Genomic DNA, 16,919 nt, shown 5'->3' with positions numbered 1-16,919 from the left:
AATTTTTAAATATATATATATATATATATATATATATATATATATATATATATATATGTCAAAATATTTGAAAATTTTAAATTTATAAGAAAATAAGAAAAATAATGATTTATTATAATGAAAATATTTTTTTATTTTTTAAATTTAAACAAATAATTTAAATAAAGAAAAGAAACTAATGGGTTTTAATTTTATGAATTTTAAAATTAAGTTTCTTAGTGGAATTAATATTCAATTATTCCTATATTTATTGCAATTATGACATTAAAATATTATGTAAAATTTAATAAAATTGAAAAACTCATAAAATGACATCGGAGAAAAAAAATTAATTCAAAATAACCACAAAATGACATTTGAAAAATTAAATAAGAGCGACATGGTAAAAAAAAACATTTATTTATTAGAGATAATTGTTCTTTCTTACCGATATAAAATCAGCTTCACTATTCTTAAAAAATTACCACACAATCAAGACATAATTATTTAAAGGTAAAAGGTAATGGGTAAGATATAGCATAATTATTTCCTTTTCAATTAATCTCGATATAATAAGTTCATGGATTAAACCAAAAAAACACTAGCTTAATATATAAATACACTACCCTTTACCTATCTATCTTTCTTTTGTAACTCCTATAATAAATTTGATGAGCGATGTAAAACTTGATTTTGGAAATACAAAGATAATCTATAAAACAAAATCTTACTTTTTAACACAAAAAAAGGCAAAAGAAAAAAAAAATAAAGGTAGCCAATTAGATGTTAACAAGGGTATGTATGTGGTGTGTGTGTGGGGTTGGTTGTTAGGATTTAGGGTTTGTCATACCAAACTAGACATTTCAAGACAAGCTTTAACCAATCTTTAGGACCATTAGGACCATACCTTAATCAACAATTCTCTTAATTATTGCAAACTAGTTTGCTTCTAATTCAAGGAGAATTTTGTCTACTCTTCTTTATTCAACCTCAAAATGTTATAAGGACCTTAGAATAGTTAAGAATGTAGCATGTAGGGTAGGATATACGGTTTGTCATAACTCATACCAAACTAGGCCAAGTTTTCTTCAACCCTTAAACAAAGGTAAGAATGAGCCAATCCCACAAGTCAAACTTTGACAACATAATTTCTTTCTTTCTAGATTGCTAATCATCAAATTCCAACAACAAACAAAAACTTATATTACTCAATATTTAATGCTACAACCCCTATCAAATTTTGATCAAATTTTGACATATACTTCATTGCCAACATCAATCATGCCAACAAACTTCATTTCATCACAAAAGAAAAGCCATTAATGTTGGATATTCGACGTATATACATACAGAACAAGTCAAGAGATCAAGTCTCAACAGACGCTGTGTAAGAGTTTTAATCTTGTGTCAAGACAGTGTGGGTCAGCTCTGATGATGCCTACAAAAACCCTTTTTAGTAAAATTCCCATCAAGTCACTTAAAATGACTATTATACCCCTAACACTAGACATAAGTTTTGAATAAGAAAAATTTTTGTTACAAAAAACTATAACCAACCAACCATGAGAATATTAGATTTGGCCTTCTTATAACATCATTAGTAGTTTGTTATTTGTTAATACACATACAAATGCCATAATGAGTTTTTATCTTCCCATTGGCACCACCACCCTCCCTCCTCCACTAAATCTAAACCCTAAACTTTACAAGTAAACACCACAAAACACACACACACAAACACACACACACATCCAACCATCTCCTCTTCTCTCATTCAAAAAAAAAACATAGACATTAAAAACAAAATTCGGCCCAAAATTTAAACTCGCAATTGAGCCGACAAATGATGAAAATTTTGCACCACCGGGATAGGAAGGTCATCATTGTTTGTCCGGTGGTGCATCTGTTTCTGTACCGCCTTTATTGCCGCCACTCTGGCGGCATTAGCCGCCCTATTGGCGGCTGCCACCGCCCTGTTCACTCTTTCATCAACTTTTGCCACATCATATGCTTTCTCACCCGCTCTTCTTGCTTCCTAATATTCAAAAATCCCTTTCACTTATTAGATAAAGAACAACTTAATACAAAAAGTTAATAGTGAAGTAATTAGTAATTACCTGAATTGCATTAAGAACTTTGGAATGATAAACAGCAACAGGTGAAACAGGATAAGTGGCACTTTGTGAGCTTGGAACATCAAGAACACCATTTTGCCAATGTCCAGATTGAGTCTCTCCATTTCTGAAAGTGTACATTCCAAGTCCCTGTCTTCTTCCTTCATGCCATGAACCTTCATATCTATGACCATTTGCAAAACTGTAAACCCCAAAACCATGCATCTTGTCTGCAAAATATTCTCCAGCATATGTATCTCCATTCCTATAAATAAAAAAATTGGTTCTTTCATTCATTGTATTTGTATATTATTAAAGATTAAACAAACAATCTTGATGTGTGTAGATGAAAGAAAGTAAGGATTTTTACCTGAAATGGTAGTGGCCAAGACCATGTTTAACACCCCATTTGAATTCTCCTACGTATCTGCTACCATCTTCGCAAGTGTGAACTCCACATCCATGGCTTTGACCGTTTGACCATTCTCCGGCGTAGACATCACCGGTGTAGAATCTATAAACGCCAAACCCATGTCGGAGACCTTGTCTGTATTGTCCCCTGTAGCGACTTCCCCTGGCCCATGTTTCCATTCCATATCCGTCGTATTTTCCATCGACCCAATCGCCTTCGTATCTTCCACTCATGTAGTAATAGTAAACCCCACAACCGGAGCATTTACCTTTGTGAAATTCACCTTCGTAGACGTCGCCATTGTTGTATGCTTGCACCCAGCACCCTGAGCTCCCTCTTTTATCGCCTTTTTGTCGAGACCCGATTGGCCAGAAGATTGGGAGGTGTGGTCTTGAAGAATGGGATGATGGGTAGAGTTTAATCGGGAAAGATCTAGAAAGAAATAAACGAATCGAAGGGAGGCGAGGGAGAGCAAGATTTAGGGAAAACAAGAGTGCGGTTGAGAACGCAAAAGCTGATAGGAAATCGAGGAGGAAGGAGTGACTGGGATGCGAAACCAAGAAGTAGAAAAAGGGGAGAGAGAGTAGAAGGATTAACCTGAGGTGAGTTCGAAGGCGGCGAAGATGGCGGAGACGGTGAAGGAGGTGGAATGCGGCGGCTTTCGTATTGCAAAACCGCTTAGAATAATGGGTTTTTGATGAAAAGGGGTAGTTTTTAAGGGGATTCGATAATATAGGTGATCTCGTGAAGGGGTTTGAAGATGAACTGGCTGTCGTTTGCGAAAAAAGGGGCCTCTTGTGAGGTGTTGATTTAGGTGTTGGTGCAGCAAATGGATCGAACTCACCATCATCAATTACAATCTGATGCTGATGACTGGGGTTAGGGTTAGGGTTAGGGTTTGTCGTTGCTGTTGTAACATCACTGTTATTGTTACTATGATCAGGTGATGGTAACAACAATAACGAAGAGGACGAAAATGGCGATGGCGATGATGAAGAAGAAGACGGCGAATGAGGTGTCGATTTGAAAACAGGGAATTTGTGAGGGGAATTAATGGCAACTGAAGAAGAAATTATGGGGTTAGGGTTGAAATCGGAAGAGACACCACTGCTATCTTTTCCGATCTGAACTTCAGATTTCTTCTGATGCATTACATACGTAAATTCACGCACACCCAATCCTCAAAATCACATAAAAACTCTTTCTCTTCTCTGAATTTATCCAGAAATCCTGCGAATTCTTCAAGAACCAAAGACTGACTTTCTCTCAATCTGAATTACGAACAAAAAAGACTTTTTCTCGCTAAACAAGATTGAAATTGAAATGGTAGACACAAGTTTCTGTGTTAGAAAATTTGAGGGGTTTTATACGCAGAGAATTAAGGTGAAAAACGGGAAGTAGAGCGAAGTGTGCGTTGAGTTTATGGTGATTTCGTGTTTAGTTTGCCAAGAGATGGATTTTGAAACCAGAGGCGACCGGCTTAGCAACCAATCATCATTTAACTTTGGGTTTCTTTCTCCTATTTATTACAGAAATGCCACTGTCTTATCCATTTTCTTTTTTATTTACATTATTCTCTTGGGATAGGAACACACATTATTTTCCTTTTTCAAATGCATGAAGAGTTTCAATTTCGATCCTTTTTAATTAGATGTGATAATGCGGAACGTTATATTTATTTATGTATGATATAATAAGATATAATTTACAGTATAATTATTTTTAGGAGTAAATTATAGTTTTGGTCTTTGTGGTTTGCTCCAATCTATATATTTGATGCAATTTGAAAAATGAAAAATGATATGACTCGTTTTTGTGGTTTTCAAATCTTTGCATTTGATGTCCATAAGATAGTTACAGTCTATTTTTCAGTTAATATTCAGTTTAAAAAGACATTACCCTTAAAGCAAGCTAATAAAACAAGTAAAGTTCAGGGATTATTTTTAAAACTTGCTTGAAATCGCGGCTAAAGCCCTAATTTACCAAACATATCCCACATCCTCTCGTTGGTAGCTCATCCTCAGCCCTCAAATATCGTCGCTTAGCGATAACTATGTGTGCCAGAGGTGATAGAGCTGAAGTATCCATCATTTTTAGGTAAACGTTAGAATCGATTGCATGTGCTATAATATTCATCTTTTCTAAATTTTCCAAATGCTTAAGGCATTGAGAAGGGAAAAGTCTAGAACTGGATATGACTAAAGTGATTAAGCAATTGTCGAGGACAATCTGAGGTTCGCCAAAAAGTGGTTGCTTAGGGAAAGTTGGAAGTATGATGTAAGTTGTCGAAAAGGACCGTATTGACTTGTTCTGAAAAGAATTAACTCTTGTTCGGAAGTGATAGTCAAAATGGGACTGTGGAAATTTCTCCATAGGTGGAAGCTATTCAATCTATGTAAGATTAGAAAACCTTAATGCAAGAAGGATGTTCAAAGCAATGTACTTTGAATATGAGACATCCGTTCCATAGAAATTGACCTTCTTTGGAATACTCTGTAATGACTGGTGACAAGGTTTTGGTGACTTTATGAATAATCATTACAAGAGGAACATTGCATAAAAGTTTAAAATCTAACAGTTTTTTTGGTAAATGATAGAAATTGGGGATTCTCACATTTGCAATAAGAATTTGGGATTGTGAAATGAGTATCATTGGAATCATATTCAATTAATCTACATCACAATGTAAGGATCATAGACAAACATAGTGTGCATACTTGGAGTGTGGCATAACTATTGTTTAGAAAACCAAAGTGTACATGCCAGGAGCATGGGACGACTGTTGTTTTTATTCAAGTCTTAAGTTGATTGTTTGAAACATTATACAATGAATAATGTGTAATCAATATGGTGATAAATAAAAGGTGGTTCTATTTGTATTCAAAAGGGTTCTGAGACCATATTGGTTTCGATTATTATTGTGTTTCACATTGCATGTTTTGACTTCGAAAAGAGCTAGGTTATTCTTTCCGAATGACTAAGTTATTTAAACACTCCATAGTCGTTCATATGTTGGAAGTAGGTATGAATCAAGACTGTCATGAATCGAGTTTGTAGATAGCTAAATGGGTTTAGTCATAGAAATGGTTGCTACAACATTCATGAGTTCTCATAAGTTATGAGTATTTGAATAAACCCACGCTCACTTGTATCACTTCATGGAATTTATCTCGAGTGATCGTGAGACAGTAATATCATATAAATCTTCAAACCTAGAGATATGAGTTGTTACCTATGAGTTGGTTGTGCATTGATTGCACGTAAATGCATCAGTAACTTGATGTTATAAAACGTTCCTTTGTGTACAATTCAACAAGTAGTAGAACAAGTATATGAGTCGAAGTTTATCTGTTCCTTCTAGAAATAGAAGCGATATCCGGGCCTCTCGATGATTTTGTTGTGACCTATGTACCGGCCGGTCAGAACTAAATTGATGTGTTCAATTAAGTTCTTTGTCAAACAAATCGGAAATCAAGAAACAACTGCCAAACAATAAGCAAGACATAGTTCCATATATTTGTCCTGCTGATATCATGAGAACAGAGGATTATATGATCACTTATCTAAAATGGCGCTTCATAGTTCAACGGAGTTTTCGAGAGCTACGATTGTTGGTTGGTTCTTGAAGTAACATACACAAATACAGTTATTAGACTTATCCAAGTGGGAGTCTGTTGGATAAGGTGTCTAAGTCCATAACTTATTTGATATATACTTGACCCGACCCGACATGGTCCATTTGGGTTGCATTTCATCCAAACTGTTTATGGATAATTTTTAAGAGTTATACACATATATTTATTAATATATTATAAGTTATAATATATTAATATGAAGTCATGTTATTTAATTAGTCTTACTCTTAAATTAATTATGAATTAATTTAGAGATTAAAAGGAAGACTAATTAGATTGTGGGCTATTGGTCTTATATGGTGTGGGCTAACACTCATTTGTTAATGGACTAGGCTTGTATGGAAGTCCATGGATGATCCATGGAGCTTTTAACCCATGGATCCTTGGAAAAGGAAAGGTCATGGGTTATTAGGGTTTCACCCTAATCATGTACATTATATAAGCATGCTTATGTTGCATGAAATAGACACTAGTGTGGCTAGCTTATGTATGTTTGTGTGTGGCCGATTTTATAAGTGTATATACACTCTCTTAAAATTTTCCAAGAGTTTGTGGTGATTTGTGATTCCATTTGAGGCATTCACACTATTGGTGCTTGCCCCTCAAACTCCTTAGGAATCAAACTCATCATCAAAAGGTATGTAATCTCATCTAATTCTTTTATGTTTAAAAGTACCCCATGCCATGTTAGATAGGTTATGAACCTTGGAAAAATTATTATTTTGCATGTATTTAGACAAACATAGATCCAAGGTTTATTAGGGTTGCATGCACACTTAGGAAGTGTTAGATTGCTGAAAACCCAACACTATAGACAAAGGTTCAGCTTCATACCTCCAATAATCTGAAAATGAGCTCCAAACTCTGGATCTTCTTGTTTCCCCTTGGTCTCACAAGTCTCATTCTCTTTTCCAAGCTTCAAACACAAAAAGTAGCACCACAAGGCTCAAGAACACAATAAGAATGGCTAGGGTTTTGATATACAACTTTTTGGGAGTGATAAGGATGATAGAGGCTGAGATAAGGTGTTTAAATAGGGTGCACACCATCAAATTTAGGGTTTTACTCAAACAACACTTAGGTGCTGTTTGTTTTTCTATAAAAACCTCTTCAAACCACTTATTGCTGCACGGCGCAACACACGCGCAACACTTTCCCTCTCGCAGCAGTTTGTTTTTTGGAAGACTTCAGACTACAAAACCTCTGCGCGTGTGCTGCGTGGCGCAGCACTTGACTTGCCTCTTCTAACCTCTTCAGCTTTCATTTTTTCTAAGTGTTTTTTTAAGAATTTTTGTATAACTTTTTTTTTTAATTTCTTTTTTTTTTTTTTTTTAACTTTGATTTTCTTAAATTTTTATTTATGGATGTGATACAATTTATTTTTATAATTTCCACGATTTTTTTAATTTGTTTTTTTTTTTAAATTTTTTTACCGTTTTATTAAAAAAAAGTTTTATATTTTTGTTTTTTACATGTTATTGTTGTTATTATTTCAATGTTTTAAGACTAGAATTATTAAATTTCAATGTTGAGAATTATTTCAGTTTATAAAATTAGATTATTTAAATTTTAGTTTACCGCAGCAGTCTGCAGATGTTAAAAAACAAACATGCTTCTGATTATAGGCTGCAGCCGTTTGTTCCACCTCTTCTGCTACAGAGGATTGCAGAGGTGGTCTGCAGACTTCATGAATTTTCGCTTCGAAAAAACAAACAGCACCCTACTCACCGAGTCAGTCTTCCGACTCGTCGAGTAGGTCACTTAAACTGTTCGTGGATCTCGACTCTACTTGACGAGTTGGGCCTCCAACTCGTCGAGTCCCAGAGAAAAACACAAGAAATGTTTGAATTAACTGTGTACCTGGAATCGGGTGTTACACTAGCCATCTCATTTCTTTAAATAAAGAGCAAACCTGAAATATTAGGGTTTTATTTCCAGCGACCAACATATCGTGTTCCAAGAGCCAACACACTCTGTTTCTCTTAATGAGACATGCGTCTTTCTTATCTCGACACGCCGTATTGGTGCCTCCAACACATCGTGTCCAATCCCAAAAATGTGATTTATACCAAAAGTTGCTCCTCAAATTTCGGGTGTTGCAATTAGATTCTAGACGCCAAAAGCAAAAAAAGGAAAACCCTAATTAGGGTTTATGAAAACCCCCATAACCCTAGAAAAGGGTTATGATTTTTGTATATGGAGAGTATAGAGAGGGGGGAGAACAAAAATATCAGGGGAAAGTCAACCTAGGGTTGACCTCTAACAGTTTATTTATAAGTAGATGTTAGAATCCTAAAAGGATTCAGACTCTTAAGGTTAATATTGATCTGATTTAAACCTGATTTATTCTTATCTAAAGGATATCAAAACCGTCCCCTCCTAACTCTCTAGGAGCTTGTGGAATATTCCAATTAGTCTGTTGGATTAATTAAAAATAATTTAACTAATTACAAAAATGATTTCTTAAGTAATTTATTAATTCTTTAATAAATTAACAACTTATTTTCTTGATTTCTTTAATCTTATTTGTGTCGTGAAGTCAATTCAAAAAGACCCTATTATTATTTAGAAATATTACAAACTAGTTAATGATATTGTACACTATTTCCAATAGATTCGACTTTTATGAATACAAAAAATTTGATATGTTAATTATGTTGCACATTGAATCTTAAAACTATTTTTGAATCTTATTATTCCAAACAATATTCTAATGGACCCGACTCAATCTTCAATGTGACTAAGGTGGGAGTGCATTTTTGAAACTATTGGAACTAAATAGTGGTTGATTCGGAAATAAATCAGGGATTTCAGAATATTTTTAAGGATTGCATTACTAGTAAAATAACTCATTTTTTACAGTAGTTTCAGTCACAAGTCTATCACTAAAAGGAATTCACTTACGGATTTTCATTAAATCAATGCTTACTGGACTGATCATTGATGGATTTGTGATGTATTTTGACGAATTTACACGAAGTTTAGACTTAAAGATAAAATTTGAGGGGTTGTATTTATCACCATGGAGCACTAGTTGTATTCGCACCTAGAATTCAATAGTAATTAAATGTTGGGAATTGTCTTCTTATCCACCCATTGCAACTAACAACTAAATCAAACCAAACAATAACAAAAAAAGAAGACGAATAAAGTAAAAAAAATAATAAAAAAAAATAAAAAATAAAAAAACTTAATACATATCCAACGAAACCCAATATTTACAATGTAAGAGCAAACAACAAAACACAATACCAATAAACAATAAAAAAAACTTACCCAAAGTAGACAATAACAAAAAAAGTACTTAGCAAATATGATGGACGATACCAAAAAAACATGGATCAAACCGCATGAGATCAATCCACAACCTTCTCAATCGACAAATAAAAAAACCTCGGTTAAATTTCACTATGATAGCATGAAAATGAAGCCTAAAGTTCTTTTTATGTTTAAACAAAAACATATTTACAATAAAATAACAAAGAAACTATAAAAAAATATCGCAAGTCTATTTAACAAAAAATCAATAACTAAAAATCTTATGTACAAGTCCAACATAAACATATGTTAATAAAAAGATTATAGTTAAATAGATAGCGAATTGACTTAATATATAGTTTCTTATATCTATTACAATTATAAATATTTGTAATAATCATTTTGGTCATGAAATTTTTGATCTCAATAACTCTATTTTAATACATCTACATGACTCTTATGAGTTCATCGTCCTATCAATAACTCTATTTATTTCAAGAAACAAATAATATAAATGTCAAGTTGGTTTTTAAGATATTAATTTGAACTTAGTTTGATTTTCTTACGATTTTTTTAATATAGAATTTTGAGATGACCTTTTTCATGAGAAAACCTCTAATAAGATAGTAGTATAAACAGCTAGCTTTTATATTATGATAGTTAGGTAAAGCTATCAATTTACTTAATTATTTATTAAACAAATACTTGTTAGATAAAAAAAATATTGTGAATGTATTAGAAACATCAGACTTAACATGGATTGGAATCTAGGCGTCTTGTCTTTTTCCAAGTATTTTACTCAAAATTCTCTTTGCTCTTGACGAGGGTGAGGGGTTAGAGTTTTGTTTATTTGTCATTGTTTAAAAATAAATTTGAAAGTTTATAATAATCAACAATATTTCAAATGTTTAAATGGTGCAATTTAAGGAATAGGGAGATGATTTGAACCTTGTCTGACTAACTCAAAATCTAGATTTTAGTTGAAAAACTAGCCACTAACTTAAAAGCTATTGTATGTTTTGTATGAATTAATGTTTGATAAAAATAATTTATAAACTAGATTGCAATATAAAATAACATAAATAGATATTTAGATATATAACTAATAGAAAAAAGAATAAATATAATTAAATGCATATTTGGAATATGTTTAAAAGAGTTTCATAAGTTTATCAAAAGCTATCACAAAATAGTTTATCAAAATATAAACTTATAAACTAGTTTACAAGTTAAAATAAACTATTTTTATGGCTTTAACAATCACTAAATTACAATAATTTAAATTATTTTACCAAACAAGACCTTGGTATGATAAATATATGGGAAAAACAAAATTATAGCACATTAAAGTTTAAAATAATAATAGTCTAAACGGTTCATAAACTTTACTTTTGGTTTTACGGGGACATAAAGTGGGTTGCGACCTATCATTTTAGTCCTTTTAACATATAACAACGGGTAAAATGCTCCACATGTACAATTTGTGACCATATAGAAATAATCACCAACTCATCAGCAATATATATATATATATATATATATATATATATATATATATATATATATATATATATATATATATATATATATATATATATATATATATATCACCGGTTTTTTGGGTTCTTTCATCTCTAACCTTCCTTCCAACATCTTCGTCATCTTCCCCATCGACGACCTTGTCTCCATTCAATCATGCAAACACCATATTGTCGGCCTCACCATATGTGTAATCATCTACTCATGAATCTGGTTTTCGAACACAAGATGTCGAAATTACGAACCCCTGTCCTAATCTCCAACAAATCCATTCCAAAACTGTAAACATCTACCTTTATGGATAACATGGTCGCTCTTTACCCACTCTAGCGCAATGTACTCTCAAGTTCCTTACGTCACTGAGTAGTTAACCATGTCTTTCTTCTCCTTCAGCTTCGATAACTCAATATAAGATATTTTAAGGCAAAAATCAACTATGAGAAGAATGCTCTTTAGATTAAGAGAAATTAAAAATCCTCCTACATTTTCTTCCTAATATCATCATATTCACATTAAATGGTGACAAGTGGACTAAAATTAAATCAATTTTATTAGATACGTCATTAAATGTGACAAATGTCAACATTTGGTATTGTAGGAAGATAAGTAGGAATAAATGCAAGAATATATTTAATTTCTCTTACATTAATGTCGCAATGAAAAATTCATTCCAAGCACCCCCCCTCCCCCCCCCCCCCCCCCCTAGTGAAAACTGGCAATTACACGAGTACACCGAGGGAAATTGTGTATCTAATCCCCTAATTTGAGCATGGGTCTTTGATATAAGCTTGATATCTTCTAGATCATCCTCGTGGTTTGTGTATTCGACTTTACCGCCTTTCTCGGTCCAAAATCCCCACCGATCGGATTAAAATAAGATGGAATTTGATTCTTCCATTTTTATTGAACATTTGTTTGATCATAGATGAATCCCTACGAAGAAAGAAAACAACTTCAGTTGTAGGTCGTCTACGTCGTTGCTTATCTTGCTAAATATGCACATGTGGCACTTTCCACCGATTCATTTAAGTTATAGGGACTAAAATGGCGGGTCGCAACCCACTCTACATCCATAAAGCCAAAAAAATAAAATTTAAGAACCATTTAGACCATTAATTGAAACATTATTTGAAACTTTGATGAGTTATAATGTCATTTCTCCTCTATCTATGTCCAATAACAAATATATTAAATTGGATGAAAATTTTCTTTTTTGCATCTTTCGTTTTTTATATTCCATATATTATTTACAATGATTTGAATTATTTGTTGTATTATTTAGTATTATAACGACAAACTAGTCACATTCGATTCTATTCATGATGAATGATATTGTATCAAAAGTCATTTTTCCCAATTTATGCAAGATGAAGTGGCATCCATAAAATTTGATCCTAAGTTATTAAAAACACTTTTTTATGACATATTTTCCTTTATATAAATACTAAAAATTAAAAACCTAAAATATAAGAAAAGTAAGTTGTAGATAATCTCTAATTCCATAAAGAGACATAATTCAACATTTTTAAAACATTAAAACCAAATCTTGCCTACAGAGGAAACATAAACTACTTAAAAGGCACTTAATGTCAACATCTTAATCCCATTTGAGCACTACAAGTTGTATCAAAAGTGACTTTCGAAATATACTTGGAAATAACTCAAACCCTAAGATTTAAAGAATCAACCCTTCTCTAAAAATGGAAAATTTGCATATCCACTACTTGCACTTTATGGACTTTACAAAATTCCCATAGATACTTTTAGAATTTGCCAACCAACCACTCCACCATGACAATGATATGTTTCATCAGCAGCATGGTGCTTTCTGCATCTAATTATTGTAGTTATTATATGTCATCGGTTATTGTCAAAACTCAAAAGCAAATCTCTTTGCATAGTGCCTTTTTTTTACAAACATAAAACTCTAAGGTAAAGAACAAAAAATAGAGCGGGTTAAGCAAAGTCAAGCATAATGATTGTTCAGTACATAAACAATCCGATGATTGCTCTCAAAAAATAAATAAAATAACTTTCTAAACTAAAGAGTTCAGTCGTTATATGAGGAAGGATAACCACTTTTATTAAAATTGACTCTGGGGAGTCTTTGTATCTATTGTATGTCGCTTTTTAATGCTCCGGAACCGATGATTAAGTTTTCTAGAAACCTTAAGAAATCGTTTTTATGGGGAGAGGATTTAGGAAGAAAGAAGATGCCTTTAAATCCTATACTTTTTGAAGGACAAGATATCTTTGGTTAAACGGAAAAATAGTTTTTGGTGAGTAAAGATGATGTTTTTTTTTTTTTTTTTTTTTTTTTTTTTGCATTTAACCGAACTATGGTTTATAAATAATGTTGGAGATTCTTTGTTGAGCCTAATTCTTTGGGGTATTAAGGGGGTGTTTGGATTAGATTTTTAGCTTATTGTTTATAGCTTATTTGTGTGAGAATAAGCAATAAGCAATAAGCATGGGAAGTGATGCTTATTAAAATTAATTTATTTAGCCTAATAAGTTGTATTGTATCCAAACACTTAAATTACCTTATTGTAGGAATAAACAATAAATACCTCTTTTTTTCCTATCCAAACACCCCCTAAAACTATTCATGGAATGACTAGGGTTTTAGGGATCCGATCCCTTTGGTTACCGTACATTTGGAAGTTCAAAGGTTTTGGAGCAATATCATTTGGTCTTTCCATCATCTTCAATCCAATGGGTTGATATGGATCGACTTTTCGAAAAAAGGTTGCTAATGGCATTTAAACCTCTTTTTTTGGAAGATAAATGGTTTGGTGAAATTGTGTTTTGATATAGGTGTAACACTCATCGTTAGGGTAATATAAAATAACTTTTCTAAAGCATTTGTTTTTAAATCTAAAAGTTTCATAGTTTTAATTGCGAAAAAACATAGTTCTCATAGTTTAAAATAAGTTTTAAAAGCACTTAAAATATATTTATGCAAAATTAGGTCCTAAAGTTCCAAAATATAGAATTTTACTTTAAAAGAGCCGATATCAAATTCAATGACACCGCAAAGTTCAAATACATCCTTATAAACTGAGAGCTTCTAAATATCTTTGTTATCCTCTAAGCTGCTCCTAAGTCTTCAATTTGAGTACAAGTTAAAATAAATTAGGCAATGAAATTCCTAATGAAAATACCTGATCGATGTTGACTCATTTTGAATAAGAAGATAACAATTTATTTACTTGAATCAAACCTCCAAAATAAAATAAAAAAACATCATAAATCGATCTAGGGTTCTTATAACACAAAACAACCGAAAAGGCGTAATAGAACTCCTATCTCCAAATTCAATCAAGGCTAAACATTGGTTGGCAAAGAACAACAAATCATCTCAAAACATCTAAAAAGGGTACTTAAGGATATATGGTTAGTTAATCATAGAGCTCATGAGACAATTTCCTCTTTTTTGCTCTTTTATAGACTAGGAACTAATGAACCATCAAACAAGGCCACACTAGGGGTAGCTAATTTCTCTACACACACACTGACTTAATATACGCAACATGAGGATTATCTAGAAATCTACTGAAAGACCCCAACTTTCGTATTTTTTTTGAAAGACTCAAACTTTCATATTTCACAATATCATTACTCTAAAACATGATATTTGCATATTCACAAAAGCAATATTTTACATTGATATAAAGGATTTACAAACTATTGGATTCAAACCTTCTATTACAAAGTGTTATATATATTACATAACTACCTAGGATATTGTAATTTATACAAACATAAAATGTAGTACAAAAGTACTATTACAAACTATTTTACATCTTTCAATAGTATGTAAACATACTAGTTACTTATCACCTGCAATTGTTAAACATTGATAGGGTAAGCCGTAACGCTTAGTGAGTTCAAAAATAGATACAATATAATGTTATGCCATATATATACTTCAATGTGGCAAAAGCAAAGAGGAACAACAAGATGTATGTGAGATCATGTGACAAGCGTTCATATCAATCAAAGACATTATTCAAAGATATTCCTTTCAATTCTTGATATACATCAATAAAGCTTTGGCCCAAATGGCATAGATGACATGCAATTTCTGATTAACATGTTGTTAGATTTCAGGCTTATAGTCCTATCTAACCATTTGCCAATGCTACAGAATATAAGTCATTCTCTTATAGAGACATGCTCTACATGGCCAGAGGCTACGTACCAGTACCAATGTGAATCTATGTCCTTTTACTGATCACATGGTCAAAGGTATTACAATTGCTATAAACATAGCGAATAACACGAGAAAATAACTCAGAATGATAATACTGAAAAACACATATCACATATAACACATAACATACAATTGTTCCTATATATTGAACTCACCTTAAGTTAACTGGGGGTTAAAATAGTAATTTGGACAGCACTTCGGCTTTAAATATGCCTTTCTATGTTGAAAACCGGGAGCTTGATTGAAAACCGGGCTCTGCGAAGGTAGGAGTTCAAAACCGAAAAGATAAAAATTCCGAGCTTCTCGGGGGTCTCGGGATGTGTTTCGGGCTTTCAAAATGATATCGGGGCTTTGGGAAAAGTCAAAATAGTGAATATATGGATTTAGGGGTGAAAAATGGAAATTTTCTCATTTTAGCCGGGAGGGTTCGCACCCTCTTATTTATAGGGGCGAAGGTCAGAATTTGGGGCTAGGAGGTGTCCATGTCGCAGGCTGCGAAGCTCAGTCCGGAGGAAGTGACGAAGCTGCTCGGTGGCTTGGACGTGGCTCCAGCGAAGTTTGGACGCGCGACAGGAGGAGCGAAGGCCACGAAGCTGCTTGCGAGGCTCGGACGTGGCTCGGCTGCGAGGGGCGCGTCAGAGGCTCATGGCTGCTTCGGATTTGAACACGTATCAGATCTGGACTTGGACACATCTCGGTGATGCAGCAGTTCCGGAATGCGAGGCGAGGGTGACGTAGCTGCTTCTCATCCATGCGAATTTTTCGAAAATTGCACCCAAATCTTCTAAATTTCACAACTTTCGCATACGAGCTCCGTTTTTGACATTCTTTATATGCACGCGTAGCTAAGATTACGCTCTACAACTTTCGTTTAGACTTCGTCGGCTAATTTTGACTTTAATTTTAATATTATTATTTTTAACAGAACGGGACAGGAAAATCCGTTAAAAATTCATAACTTCTTCATCCGACATCCGTTTTTGTCAGAATTTTTACCGTTTTACTACAAATGACGATACCTTCGATTCTCTTTTAGGATGTATTGGTAAAATATCGTTCGATCTAAAATTCGAGTTTTTAGCTGTCTACTGCTAAGTTGAAACTTCGAAAAATCATAACTTCCTCATACGAAGTCAGATTTTGGCGTTCTTTTTATTGAATTTCTTGGTTTAACAAATACTACGACTTTCATTTAGAATACTAAGGCTAAAAAGTAGTTTATCAAAAACTCACTTTTTACGTCATTCGGCGCCATGTTGGTTTTGTCGCGGATCTTTGGTTGGTCATAACTTCTTCGTTATAACTCGGATTTTGACGAGGTTTTCGCCTACAATTTTCTAACGAGATTCTATACAACATCAAATAATAAAATTTTACTTATTTAAAATTTCATATTTTCGCTAAATTTCACTATTTGGCTTTTAATTGGAATCTCATAAGACTTCAAATATTTTCTGAGTGATTCTAAACATAGTTTTACTTCATTTCTAGTAAAAACCATCTGTTAGAACTCAACACTCAATTTTACATAATATTTCACATTTTTATTGAGTACAAAACACGATTTTAGAACGTGTATGTTATAAATACCTCCTCCTTTTGAGGATTTCGTCGCCGAAATTACATCGATTAAAATAAATGGGGATATTTTGCTTTTATCTCATTCTTATTCTCCCAAGTATAGTTTGGGCCACGATGGTGTTTCCACTTGACAAGCACCAATTCTACTTCTTTGTTGCATAGCTTAGTTGTTCTTTCATTCACGA

General features: G+C 33.0%; 1 protein-coding gene across 1 annotated transcript; it reads right to left on the bottom strand.

The window, feature by feature from the left end:
* Positions 1 to 1,542: 1,542 nt before the first annotated feature.
* Positions 1,543 to 3,792, bottom strand: LOC145040390 (uncharacterized). Its single transcript, XM_078988328.1, has 3 exons — positions 2,464 to 3,792; positions 2,097 to 2,358; positions 1,543 to 2,014 (listed from the first exon to the last, which is right to left on the bottom strand). Exons 1-3 carry the CDS (start codon positions 3,654 to 3,656, stop codon positions 1,799 to 1,801), a joined length of 1,671 nt encoding a protein of 556 aa, XP_078844454.1. The 5' UTR covers positions 3,657 to 3,792; the 3' UTR covers positions 1,543 to 1,798.
* Positions 3,793 to 16,919: the final 13,127 nt, after the last annotated feature.

The sequence above is a fragment of the Lactuca saligna genome, chromosome 1 (genome assembly GCF_052625555.1).
Source record: "Lactuca saligna cultivar CGN05327 chromosome 1, ASM5262555v1, whole genome shotgun sequence".
Taxonomy (NCBI): Eukaryota; Viridiplantae; Streptophyta; class Magnoliopsida; order Asterales; family Asteraceae; genus Lactuca; species Lactuca saligna.
This window is presented reverse-complemented; position numbering and strand designations above follow the sequence as displayed.

Excerpts from the sequence above, each read along its gene's own strand:
- LOC145040390 (XM_078988328.1), bottom strand. The coding sequence starts at position 3,656 with ATGCATCAGAAGAAATCTGAAGTTCAGATCGGAAAAGATAGCAGTGGT. Across the intron at positions 2,359-2,463 it reads CTTGGCCACTACCATTTCAG|GAATGGAGATACATATGCTG; the intron begins GTAAAAATCCTT and ends TTTTATTTATAG. Across the intron at positions 2,015-2,096 it reads AAGTTCTTAATGCAATTCAG|GAAGCAAGAAGAGCGGGTGA; the intron begins GTAATTACTAAT and ends TTTGAATATTAG.